This window comes from Scyliorhinus torazame, chromosome 4 (genome assembly GCF_047496885.1).
Source record: "Scyliorhinus torazame isolate Kashiwa2021f chromosome 4, sScyTor2.1, whole genome shotgun sequence".
Classification (NCBI taxonomy): Eukaryota; Metazoa; Chordata; class Chondrichthyes; order Carcharhiniformes; family Scyliorhinidae; genus Scyliorhinus; species Scyliorhinus torazame.
The window spans coordinates 333,951,323-333,964,986 of record NC_092710.1 but is presented as its reverse complement, the minus strand read 5'-3'; the positions used below and the strand labels follow the sequence as shown (position 1 = coordinate 333,964,986).

General features: G+C 49.1%; 1 protein-coding gene across 1 annotated transcript in view; it reads right to left on the bottom strand.

Annotated features, from left to right (window-relative positions):
* The window catches only part of stum (stum, mechanosensory transduction mediator homolog), a 75,913-nt gene extending 64,133 nt beyond the window's left edge, over positions 1–11,780 (bottom strand). Inside the window, exon 1 of the mRNA XM_072500223.1 lies at positions 11,533–11,780. Within this exon, the coding sequence (XP_072356324.1) occupies positions 11,533–11,689 (157 nt within the window). The 5' untranslated portion in view covers positions 11,690–11,780. The remainder of the gene's footprint in view (positions 1–11,532) is intronic.
* Between the last annotated feature and the right edge of the window lie 1,884 nt (positions 11,781–13,664).

Sequence of the window (13,664 nt, the reverse complement as noted above, 5' to 3'; positions counted from 1 at the left end):
AGGAGGATAAGTACATGGGAGAAGAGAGAAATAGGAGGCTATGCTGATCGGTGCTGATGGGATTAGATCAGGGTCATGGGGGTGAGTGATAGATTATTGATCTAGTCAGATTTTAGGTGCTAATTGAATGCATAGCTAAAGAGTGAAATTATTAAAGTGTCTTGATGGTGGAAATTTAGACACTGTTTCAGTTGTTGTTTCATGAATTGATTATTGCATTTAGTGTATTCAGCAATAAGAATGTATCAACAAATTAGTTACAATAAGGTCTACGGCCAGCGATGGCATGAGAAACCTATTTTCATGAGACTGTGCACGTAGACGCTGAGCTAAGTTTGATGGACAGACACCAGTCAATCTTAGGTAATGGCCAATGTTTGATTAATAAATCATCCTGTAAGTAACAGACATACATTTGAACAAACCAGGAGGTCTCAGCTGAGAATTAGAAACCAATGAGAGTAAATGAGGGATTGGACGATAGATAAGAATTCCCTTAAACGTAGGATCTCGTGGCAAGGTCTCGTTCCTGAATTTCTGTCTTCCTGAATTCATGAATCATTTGTTTGCTTATTCTGAAGTGATTTCTTTATGCTTTTATGTTTAAATGTTTTATGTGGCGATTAGGGGATTTTCACAGGAACTTTATTGCAGTGTTAATGTAAGCCTACTTGTGACAATAATAAAGGTTATTATTATTATTATGCTTTTTTGCCATGTATTTGACCTGTTTATGTATTGTTTGATATTCTGTTTCTGTGTTTTGACTCAGTTCTTATGCGAGTGTATTAGGTGAATAATTAGCAATAAAGTTGTATTTGCAACACCTCCAATCAACTGGACAATCGACTCTTTTTAGAAGGTAAAACACGAGTCCCAACAGTGGAAGGGGGTGTTGCCGCAAACCTTGGGGCAGGCATCGATTTCCCTGTTACTAAAAAAAGATAAGGATCCGACGGAGTGTGGGTCGTATCGGCCCATATCACTTCTGAATGTGGACGTAAAAGTGTTGGCGAAGGTACTGGCGGGTAGGCTGGAGGAGTGCCTTCCGAAGGTGATAGGGGAGGATCAGACAGGGTTCGTGAGAGGGAGGCAGCTGTTTTCGAACATTAGGAGGGTTTTGAACATTGTTATGGCACCGGCGGAAAGAAAGGAAACAGAGGTAGTTGTGGCATTGGACGCCGAGAAGGCGTTTGATCGGGTAGAATGGGGGTACCTGATGGCAGTGCTGGAGCGGTTTGGGATTGGACCAAGGTTTGTGAACTGGGTAAAGATATTATATAAGGTACCAAAGGCGAGTGTCCGCACAAATAATATCAGTTTGAGATATTTCTCTCTCCACCGTGGGATGAGACAGGGATGTCCTATGTCCCCTCTGCTGTTTGCACTTGCGATTGAGCCGTTGGCCATCGCATTGAGAAGTTCGGGAGCATGGAAAGGAATAGTGCGGTGGGGGGGGAGATAGAGCATAGGGTGTCCTTATATGCCGACGACTTGCTGCTGTATATGTCGGAGCCGCGTGCGTCGATAGGAGGAATATTGGAGCTACTGTGGGTATTTGGGTCTTTCTCGGGGTACAAGTTGAACCTGGACAAGAGTGAGTACTTTGTGGTGTCTCGGCCGGGGGTGGGGGGGCTGCCATTCCGTAGAGCAGGGACTCATTTTAGGTATCTGGGGGTGCAGGTTGCCCGGGTGTGGGGGAGGCTTCGCAGGTACAACATCTCTAGTCTGGTGGGGAGAGTGAAAGCCGATCTGGCAAGGTCGGACGGCCTTCCCCTGTCACTGGCAGGTCGGGTACAGGCGGTTAAAATGAACGTGTTGCCGCGATTCCGTTTTTTTTTCAATGCCTACCGATTTTCCTGCCAAAGACTTTTTTCAGGGAGATTAAGGGAAAGATTACCTCATTCATATGGGGAGGGAAGGTGGCCAGAGTGAAAAAGGTGCTTCTACAGAGGGGAAGGCAGGCAGGGGGTTTGGGTTCTCCGAACCTGTACTCCTACTGGGCGGCGAATGTGGAGAAAGTGCGGAGCTGGGTCAGAGGGGTTGATTCTCAGTGGGTCAGAATGGAGGAGAGTTTGTGCAGGGGGTCGGGGCTGAAGGCACTTGCAACAGTGCCGTTCCCGATAGCTCCGGGGAAATATTCAGGGAGTCCGGTAATAATAGCTTCATTGAAAATCTGGAGGCAGTTTCGCCAACACTTCGGGTGTCAAGGGAAATGCCGATTCGGGGGAACCACAGATTTGAGCCAGGGAGGTGGGATGGAAGTTTTCGGAAATGGGAAGAGAAGGGGATTAAGACGCTAAAAGATTTGTTTCTTCGGGGTCGGTTTGCAGGATTGAGGGAGCTGGAAGCAAAGTATGGGCTAGAGCAGGGAGAAGTGTTTAGGTACATGCAGGTTCGGGATTTTGCCAGGAAGGAGATACAGAGCTTCCCAGAGGAACCGGCCTCCACATTGCTGGAGGAGGTGTTGACGACAAGGGGACTGGAGAAGGGGGCAGTGTCAGCGGTGTATGGAGTTATTCTGGAAGAGGATAAGGCATCACTGGAATGGATCAAAGCAAAGTGGGAGGGAGAGCTGGGAGAGGTTATGGAGGAGTGTCACACGGGAGGGTTTAAACTAGTATGGCAGGGGGTGGGCACGGGAGCAATAGGTCAGAAGGTGAGAGCATTGAGGGAGAACTAGGGAATAGGGACAGCGTGGCTCTGTGGCAGAGCAGACGGGGAGAAGTTGCTGAACACAGCGGGTCTGGTGGCCTGAAGTGCATATGTTTTAATGCAAGGAGCATTACGGGTAAGGCAGATGAACGTAAGAGCTTGGATTAGTACTTGGAACTATGATGTTGTTGCCATTACAGAGACCTGGTTGAGGGAAGGGCAGGATTGGCAGCTAAACGTTCCAGGATTTAGATCTTTCAGGCGGGATAGAGGGGGATGTAAAAGGGGAGGCGGAGTTGCGCTACTTGTTCGGGAGAATATCACAGCTGTACTGCGAGAGGACACCTCAGAGGGCAGTGAGGCTATATGGGTAGAGATCAGGAATAAGAAGGGTGCAGTCACAATGTTGGGGGTATACTACAGGCCTCCCAACAGCCGGCGGGAGATAGAGGAGCAGATAGGTAGACAGATTTTGGAAAAGAGTAAAAACAACAGGGTTGTGGTGATGGGAGACTTCAACTTCCCCAATATTGACTGGGACTCACTTAGTGCCAGGGGCTTAGACGGGGCGGAGTTTGTAAGGAGCATCCAGGAGGGCTTCTTAAAACAATGTGTAGACAGTCCAACTAGGGAAGGTGCGGTACTGGACCTGGTATTGGGGAATGAGCCCGGCCAGGTGGTAGATGTTTCAGTAGGGGAGCATTTCGGTAACAGTGACCACAATTCAGTACGTTTTAAAGTACTGGTGGACAAGGATAAGAGTGGTCCGAGGATGAATGTGCTAAATTGGGGGAAGGCTAATTATAACAATATTAGGCGGGAACTGAAGAACATAGATTGGGGGCGGATGTTTGAGGGCAAATCAACATCTGACATGTGGGAGGCTTTCAAGTGGCAGTTGAAAGGAATACAGGACCGGCATGTTCTTGTGAGGAAGAAAGATAAATACGGCAATTTTCGGGAACCTTGGATGACGAGTGATATTGTAGGCCTCGTCAAAAAGAAAAAGGAGGCATTTGTCAGGGCTAAAAGGCTGGGAACAGACGAAGCCTGCGTGGAATATAAGGAAAGTAGGAAGGAACTTAAGCAAGGAGTCAGGAGGGCCAGAAGGGGTCACGAAAAGTCATTGACAAATTGGGTTAAAGGAAAATCCCAAGGCTTTTTACACGTACATAAAAAGCAAGAGGGTAGCCAGGGAAAGGGTTGGCCCACTGAAGGATAGGCAAGGGAATCTATGTGTGGAGCCAGAGGAAATGGGCGAGGTACTAAATGAATACTTTGCATCAGTATTCACCAAAGAGAAGGAATTGGTAGATGTTGAGTCTGGAGAAGGGGGTGTAGATAGCCTGGGTCACATTGTGATCCAAAAAGACGAGGTGTTGGGTGTCTTAAAAAATATTAAGGTAGATAAGTCCCCAGGGCCTGATGGGATCTACCCCAGAATACTGAAGGAGGCTGGAGAGGAAATTGCTGAGGCCTTGACAGAAATCTTTGGATCCTCGCTGACTTCAGGGGATGTCCCGGAGGACTGGAGAATAGCCAATGTTGTTCCTCTGTTTAAGAAGGGTAGCAAGGATAATCCCGGGAACTACAGGCCGGTGAGCCTTACTTCAGTGGTAGGGAAATTACTGGAGAGAATTCTTCGAGACAGGATCTACTCCCATTTGGAAGCAAATGGACGTATTAGTGAGAGGCAGCACGGTTTTGTGAAGGGGAGGTTGTGTCTCACTAACTTGATAGAGTTTTTCGAGGAGGTCACTAAGATGATTGATGCAGGTAGGGCAGTAGATGTTGTCTATATGGACTTCAGTAAGGCCTTTGACAAGGTCCCTCATGGTAGACTAGTACAAAAGGTGAAGTCACACGGGATCAGGGGTGAGCTGGCAAGGTGGATACAGAACTGGCTAAGCCATAGAAGGAAGAGAGTAGCAATGGAGGGATGCTTTTCTAATTGGAGGGCTGTGACCAGTGGTGTTCCACAGGGATCAGTGCTGGGACCTTTGCTCTTTGTAGTATATATAAATGATTTGGAGGAAAATGTAACTGGTCTGATTAGTAAGTTTGCAGACGACACAAAGGTTGGTGGAATTGCAGATAGCGATGAGGACTGTCGGAGGATACAGCAGGATTTAGATTGTCTGGAGACTTGGGCGGAGAGATGGCAGATGGAGTTTAATCCGGACAAATGTGTGGTAATGCATTTTGGAAGGTCTAATGCAGGTAGGGAATATACAGTGAATGGTAGAACCCTCAAGAGTATTGAAAGTCAAAGAGATCTAGGAGTACAGGTCCACAGGTCATTGAAAGGGGCAACACAGGTGGAGAAGGTAGTCAAGAAGGCATACGGCATGCTTGCCTTCATTGGCCGGGGCATTGAGTATAAGAATTGGCAAGTCATGTTGCAGCTGTATAGAACCTTAGTTAGGCCACACTTGGAGTATAGTGTTCAATTCTGGTCGCCACACTACCAGAAGGATGTGGAGGCTTAAGAGAGGGTGCAGAAGAGATTTACCAGAATGTTGCCTGGTATGGAGGGCATTAGCTATGAGGAGCGATTGAATAAACTCGGTTTGTTCTCACTGGAACGAAGGAGGTTGAGGGGAGACCTGATAGAGGTATACAAAATTATGAGGGGCATAGACAGAGTGGATAGTCAGAGGCTTTTCCCCAGGGTAAAGGGGTCAATTACTAGGGGGCATAGGTTTAAGGTGAGAGGGGCAAGGTTTAGAGTAGATGTACGAGGCAAGTTTTTTACGCAGAGAGTAGTGGGTGCCTGGAAATCGCTACCGGAGGAGGTAGTGGAAGCAGGGACGATAGGGACATTTAAGGGGCATCTTGACAAATATATGAATAGGATGGGAATAGTAGGATACGGACCCAGGAAGTGTAGAAGATTGTAGTTTAGTCGGGCAGCATGGTCGGCACGGGCTTGGAGGGCCGAAGGGCCTGTTCCTGTGCTGTACATTTCTTTTTTCTTTGAGGGGGTCTGGTGTGAGGTGCTCCGGAGAGTGAATGCTTCCACCTCATGTGCTAGGTTGGGGTGATACAGCTGGAGGTGGTATATAGAGCGCACCTCACGAGGGCGAGGATGAGCCGATTTTTTGGAAGGAGTAGAGGATGTCTGTGAGCGTTGCAGGGGGGGGGGGGGCACCTTCAAGAACTGGATAACATTGAACATTAGTTGGGGGTGCGGGTGGCGGGGGGGGGGGGGTGCGGAGGGGGGCTGTGTAGATTAAGGGTGACTACGGGTAATCCCAGATTCCTTTTTGTCATTTGTTTATGTAAACATGCGGGCCGATGTTTGGGGGTTGGTGGGCGGATGGGATCGTTGTTATTATGGGGATTGACATATCTTGCTGATTATTGTTTATTGTTGATGGGTGTGAATGTGGGAGAAAATGTGAAAAAGGAGGAGAATAAAAATATTTTTTTTTTTTTTTTTTTTTTTAAAAAGAGTCCCAACAGTGGGAGAGACCTCAAAGACCAGCTGCATGGAGCGGTGGAGCTGACTGAGCTTATGGCTCAGAAACAGACCAATGTAACTTTAGGCAGAAGGTCATCCACGATTATTGCTTGGTTATAAATTCAATGTCATCAAATAACTTCCTCGGTCTTTCTTTTTAAAAAAAAAAAATATTTATTAAAGTTTCTTAACAACACAATTTTTTCCCCTTACAAACAATACCCCCCCCCCCCACCCCATAACAAAATAACATAAAATCGCACTGAGCAAGATATATACATGGCAAAATGGTATATTTACAGAGCTTTATACACTGGCTCTTGCCCGCAAGTGCCAGTTTCCCCCACCCTCCATGTCATCGCCCGCTCATCCATCCCCTCAAACAATCTCTCGTTCCCCCCTCCCTCCTCCGCCCCCCCACTCCCCCAGGGTTGCTGCTGCTGCTGACCGACCTTCCTATAACGCTCCGCGAGATAGTCTAGGAACGGTTGCCACCGCCTGTAGAACCCCTGCGCAGACCCTTTGCACCCTCTCAAAGCAAATTTAATCCTCTCCAGCTTTATGAACCCCGCCATGTCATTTATCCAGGCCTCCAGGCTGGGGGGCTTCGCCTCCTTCCACAATAGCAAGAACCTTCGCTGGGCTATTAGGGACGCAAAGGCCAGAATGCCGGCCTCTTTCGCCTCCTGCACTCCCGGTTCATCCACTACTCCAAATATAGCTAGCCCCCAGCTTGGCTGGACCCGGACTTTCATCACCTGAGATATTGCTCCCGCCACTCCTCTCCAGGACCCCTCCAGTGCCAGGCATGACCAAAACATATGGACATGGTTCGCCGGGCTCCCTGAGCACCTTCCACATCTGTCCTCTACCCCAAAGAACCTACTCAACCTCGCCCCCGTCAAGTGCGCTCTGTGGACCACCTTAAATTGTATCAGGCTGAGCCTGGCACACGAGGAGGAGGAATTAACCCTACCTAGGGCATCAGCCCACAGACCTTCCTCGATCTCCTCCCCCAGCCCCTCCTCCCATTTACCCTTCAACTCTTCTACTAGCGCTTCCCCCTCCTCTTTCATCTCTTGGTGTATTTCCGACACCTTGCGCTCCCCGACCCATACCCCCGAGATCACCCTATCTTGAACTTCTTGTGCCGGGAGCAACGGAAATTCCCTCACCTGTCGCCTCACAAAAGCCCTCACCTGCATGTATCTAAATGCATTTCCCGGGGGTAACTCAAACTTCTCCTCCAGTGCCCCTAGGCTCGCAAATGCCCCGTCAATGAACAGGTCCCCCATTCTTCTAATCCCCGCCCAATGCCAGCCCTGGAACCCGCCGTCCATCTTCCCCGGGACAAACCGGTAGTTACCCCTGATCGGGGGCCACACCGATGCTCCCACTGCACCCCGGTGCCGTCTCCACTGGCCCCAGATCCTTAGCGTTGCCGCCACCATCGGGCTCGTGGTATACTTTGTCGGCGAGAGAGGCAGCGGTGCCGTTACCAATGCCCCCAGGCTCGTTCCTTTACAGGACGCCATCTCCATCCTCTTCCATGCCGCCCCCTCTCCCTCCATAACCCACTTGCGGATCATCGCCACGTTTGCTGCCCAGTAGTAGCTCCCTAGGTTTGGCAGAGCCAGCCCTCCTCGGTCCCTACTGCGTTCCAGGAACCCTCTCCTAACCTTATTTGCCCACACAAACCCCATAATACTCCTACCTATTCTCTTGAAAAAGGCCTTGGTGATCACGATGGGAAGGCACTGAAACACAAACAAAACCTTGGAAGGACCACCATTTTGACCGACTGCACTCTACCCGCCAGCGAGAGCGGTTACATGTCCCATCTTTTAAAATCCTCCTCCATTTGCTCCACCAACCTCGTCAGATTCAGTTTATGTAGGGCACCCTAACTCCTGGCTATCTGGATCCCCAGATACCGAAAGCTCCCCTCCGCCCTCCTCAGCGGTAGGTCCCCTATCCCTCTTTCTTGGTCCCCTGCCTGTAATATAAAGAGCTCACTCTTCCCTACATTGAGCTTATAGCCCGAAAACTCCCCAAACTCCCTTAGAGTCTGCATGACCGCCACCATCCCCTCCATTGGGTCCGCCACGTACAGCAGCAGTCATCTGCGTATAGCGACACCCGATGCTCTTCTCCCCCGCAGACCACCCCCTCCATTTATTAGACTCCCTCAGTGATATGGCCAAGGGTTCGATCGCCAATGCGAACAACAGGGGGGACAGGGGCACCCCTGCCTCGTCCCTCGGTATAGCCGAAAGTACTCTGACCTCCGCCGGTTCGACACCACACTCGCCACCGGGGCTCTGTAAAGGAGCTTAACCCAACTGATAAACCCTCCCCCGAACCCAAACCTGCGCAACACCTCCCAGAGATACTCCCACTCTACTCGGTCAAAGTCCTTCTCCGCGTCCATAGCTGCCACTATCTTTCCTCGGTCTTTCTAATCACACGAGTATAAATCAGTTTTTTTGGCTCCAGCTTAGTCAAATTTCCCCAAAGCTCCCTTGGGCACCTTACCAGTTCATCTCCTTGTGCCCCCATGCTGTACCATGAGTGCCTCACCACATTATGGCCATGTCGGCAGGAATGGGTTTAGCATGGCATGGTGCACCATCCTTTTTACGTGCAAAATAAATGTAAATTCTATTCGAGAGAACTGGCATTGCTATAGCAACAAGTCTTGTATGACGGAGTATGTACATGGTGAGGGATATGAAGGGGCAGTTCTGTTTCGCGCCTCACTCCCAAGAAAAACATTTCAATCCTAGTTACGGCTTAACCATTTCCTTTCCACGGCTCCTCGGCACTTTCAATTCTTTCCGAGGTTCAATCCCTTTTCTCAATAACCTCACCATTGCGGAGGTTATAGAATGATAGACCATTCAGCCCATCGACCCATGTTGGCTCTTTGAAAGAGAAATCCTTTGGTTCCAGTCCCTCCATTCCTCAAATTCCTGAATTTCATCCTTTAAATAGTTACGGTTCAAGTCTTGAATCCTCCCTCAATGTCCTCCCTTTTGCTTTCATCCCTGGAGGCTGTACAAGGATCAACCATCCTCCACAGCTCTCTCTCTGTCCAATTGCCACAGTGAGACTGATCCATGCCACCCCCCCCCCCCCCCCCCCCCCGTTTCTACCCGTGACTCTCCCCCATCCTTTGTCCCTGCCCTACCATCACTCTGGGCCAACCTGCCTCACTCCATCTCCTCTCCATGTGCGTCACGCCCCCTTACCACCTCCCTTCGCCCCTCTCCGGTCTCACCCGCATGCCCCTCGCCCTGCCTCCCGTTTGCCATTAATATCAAACTCATTTTCAACTCGGGTGAATCACAAAGTCTCTTTCATCTCTCAGAGCAAGAGCTGCCTGAATAATTAACCAGAGTGTCAACTGCGAACCGTCAGGAGAGAGGCAGAGAAGGAGCGAGAGTGATAGAGACAGGAGAGGAGGGGAGGACGAGGGAGGGAGCTGGAGGGCAGACACAGAGAACAGGGGAGGCAGTGAGAATGTGTGTGTAGCTCGGGCCGAATTAGTCCGGAGTGTCAGACACTGACTGAAAACCAGTGTGTTTCTCTCCAGAAACACAGCCAAGCTGTCAGACCAGGTTTTGTGGTTTACACTGTCACTCTGGCAGGGCAGGACGTGATAGAGCTGGCAAGGCCGGCTCCACAAAGATCAGAGCACCATCTCTACCGTGCGCCCCGATCCGCATTTAAAGTACGGTTTCTCAACCCCCCGACAGAGACGGGAGCCACCCCACAAGTATCGGGGTGACCTAACCCCACCACACAAGTATTGGGGGGGCACTCTCTCACCCCATCACCATGGCAGTAACATGGGCTCCAGCCCCCACACCTTGCAGGCATCACGGCCCCCCCCCCCCCAACCACCACACATATGGGGAAATGCCCCCAAATGGAGGGTGGTTAGCCCCACCAGAGTCCCCTCGGCTCTGCTCCCTTCATGCTCTCCTTGGTGCTGCCCCCATAGCATTGCCAAGGAATAATGTTCAGCCTTGTTCCTCAATCTCCGGGATCCTCTGTGCCCCCGGCGTGGTCAGCACGACCGGGTTTCGCTTTTGAAAATCTGTAGTATTTACCGGTGGTGTGACGCCACACCGCTGAGTTGGGGGTGGGATGGGGAGGGGAAGAGTATACGCTGAAGGACGGGGGGGGGGAAAGGGTATACGCTGAAGGACGGGGGGGGGATGGGGGGGGGGGGGGGGGGGGGGGGGAGCGTATACGCTGAAGCACAGTAGCTGCGGCATTAAAGTCTTTTAATTATATTAAAATGTATGTTGATTCTTGGAAATCAGCTTCACACCCAGAAGGGGTTGGGGACCTCAAACTGAGACCGTGCCAGCGTAAATCCAGTTTTTAGCTGCTTGCAAGATTTGGCGGCCACAGCGGGATTTGCACCCGCGGCAACCGGGGCGGCAAGCTCGCGTCCCGCAGTCACCATTGTGTCACTCCTGTAGAACACTGCCAATGGAAATCGCATACAAAAGCTGTACCAACAAGAGTAAAATAAATGTGATTGTCTGAAAGACCGGTCCCTTTGTAAAAAATGTTTCCAACCCACGCAGAATGTGACTGGTCCCTTTTAAATGTTCTATTTTATTGCTAACTGGGGAGAGATGAGACAGGTGGAGTACATCCAGTGCTACTGCGAATGCCTCTGATCGGAGGGGGAAAGCTCAGTAATGGAGCCAATATATCAAAAAAATAACATTCTCCTTTTCGAACAGCAGAGAGAGTGAAACGTTGATTCAACAGAGAGCGGGGTGGTGTGGGGGCGCAGAGAAATCATCCAACTGTCTGAATAAGACTACACACAACTCACTTCAAATCAACATCGCCTGGATTCTCAAATGAATTGAGGAGTTATTCGAAAATAAAAATGAGAGGAAGGAGCTGGTTCCAGAGGGTAGAATTAAGAGCAAATAGGCTTGGAGTAGTTTTCACAAACTCAAATTAACAGGGAGGATAGCAACTTTGTTAGATACATTCCTAAATATTCTATCAGGAATGATAACATCAATCAGGACCACATAGAACATTAAAGAGAGAAACAGACATAGAGAGGGGAAGATTTTTATTAGAGATAAACATATATATTGGAGAGCATATAAAGAGAGACATACATGCAAGAGACACACATATAGACACATGACATATCAAACATACATATCAGAAAAATATACATATTAAATAAGTATATACATCAGAGGGAATACAGACATATACATGAGACGCAGATAAACACATGTAATATATACATATTAATGTATGTAAAAATAGGTAAACATATATTGGAGAGTGAGGCACATATTAGAGCGTTACAAAGCTCTGTTATTAGTTACATTTCCCGATGTCCTGTGGATTTAAAGGGCCCTTACCCAGTCCTGGGATGAAAGTGTTGAGGAAAAGACAGAAGACAGCCAGTGGGAAAGGCATGTAGGGGATGGCTGCTCGCAGACAGCTCTTCTTCTCCCGAACCTGGATAACTACCCCTCGGCTGGAGGACAGCCCCATCACATTGACCGGCTCCTCCATGTCGGGGCTCCGGCTCTCAGCCCCGCTCTCTGCACTCGGGCTGCGGAAACAACTCCTGCTGCTGCCGCCGGGCGGAGCGAGCCGAGCCGCCTGGATGGGACGGGCTGGGTGCAGACACACACTTAAAGGGGCAGGCCGAGGATTAAATACACACTTAAAGGGAAAGACAGAAGATAAATACGCCTTTAAAGAGGCAGGCAGATGATACCTATACACTTAAAGGGGCAGGCAGAGGATTAAACACACACTTAAAGAGGCACCTTAAAGGGGTAGGCAGAGGAAAAATGCACCGTTGAAGAGGCACCTTAAGGGGGCATACACTCTCAAAGGAGCAAGCAGGGAATAAATACACCCTTAGAGGGATAGGCAGAGGATAAATACACCCTTAAAGGGGCAGACAGAGGATAAATACGCCCTTAAAGAGGCACATTAAAAGAGCAGGCAGCGGATAAATAGACCCTTGAAGGGGCAGGCAGAAGATAAATACATCCTTAAAGGGGCAGGCAGAGGATAAATATGCCCTTAAAGAGGCACATTTGAGTCTGTTTTGAGTCTGTTCGTGCGTGTTCTCAGACTTCTGTATCTCCTCCATCGGGCAGAAGTCTGAGAACACGCACGAACAGACTCAAAAACAGCTTCTTCCCCACTGTCACCAGACTCCTGAATGACCCTCTTATGGACTGATTTCATTAACACTACACCCTGTATGCTTCATCCGATGCCAGTGCTTATGTAGTTACATTGTATATGTTGTGTTGCCCAATTATGTATTTTCTTTTATTCCCTTTTCTTCTCATGTATTTAATGATCTGTTGAGCTGCTCGCAGAAAAATACTTTTCACTGTACCTCGGTACACGTACATAGAACATAGAACATAGAACGATACAGTGCAGTACAGGCCCTTCGGCCCACGATGTTGCACCGACATGGGAAGTCAAAAAACAAAAGCCATCTAACCTACACTATGCCATTATCATCCATATGTTTATCCAATATACTTTTAAATGCCCTCAATGTTGGCGAGTTCACTACTGTTGCAGGTAGGGCATTCCACGGCCTCACCACTCTTTGCGTAAAGAACCTACCCTTAAAGTCCCCGCCCATGAACAACTTAGACGAGTCCAAGTCGGGGATCCTCCCTAGCATTCTCCTAATAAAATCCACATCGTCCCAATTAGGGGCATACACACTGACCAGGACTACTCTCACCCCTTCGAGCTTACCCCTCACCATAACAAACCTACCGACCCCCATCCACGACTGTGCCCTCCGCCTCAAATTGTACCCTTTTATTAATCAGGATCGCAACCCCCCCCGTCTTAGAATCCAGCCCCAAATGAAAGACCTGACTGACCCAGCCCTTCCTTAACCTAACCTGGTCTACCACCTGCGTCTCCTGCAACAAGACTATGTCCGCCTTCAGAACCCGCAGATGCGCAAACACACGCGTCCTCTTCACTGGCCCGTTTAACCCTCTAATATTCGAGGTGGTCAGCCTGGTTGGGGGGCACTTCGCCCCTCCCCTTTGCCGATCAGCCATCCCCTTTCCTTGGCCAGCCCCTCCCCCCTCATCCTTCACCTGGGCTAACTCCCGTGCGGCTGCCTGCCGTGTGAGGTAAGTGCCATATTATATTATTATTATATTATATTATTAGCATTGTGCAGGTCAAGGTTCGGAGGAGGAGGAGCAGTCTCTGTCAGGGAGAGAACCTGAGAACATCTAAGACACTCAGAAGGTACGAAGGTAAGTAAGTGATTTTTACTCATTTTTACTTTTATACCTTTTTCAAATTGTGTGTGTTGGGGGAAACTGAAGTGACATCACAGAAAAGCTGTGACCTGAGTGGCTGGTTGGGAATCTACACTAAATTTAAAAAATTAAGCATTGGTAACTAATTAAACATAATTACTTAATTATAATTTAGAGGGGTATCTAAGCCAGAGATCGGAGAGTACTATATTTAGCTTTCGCAT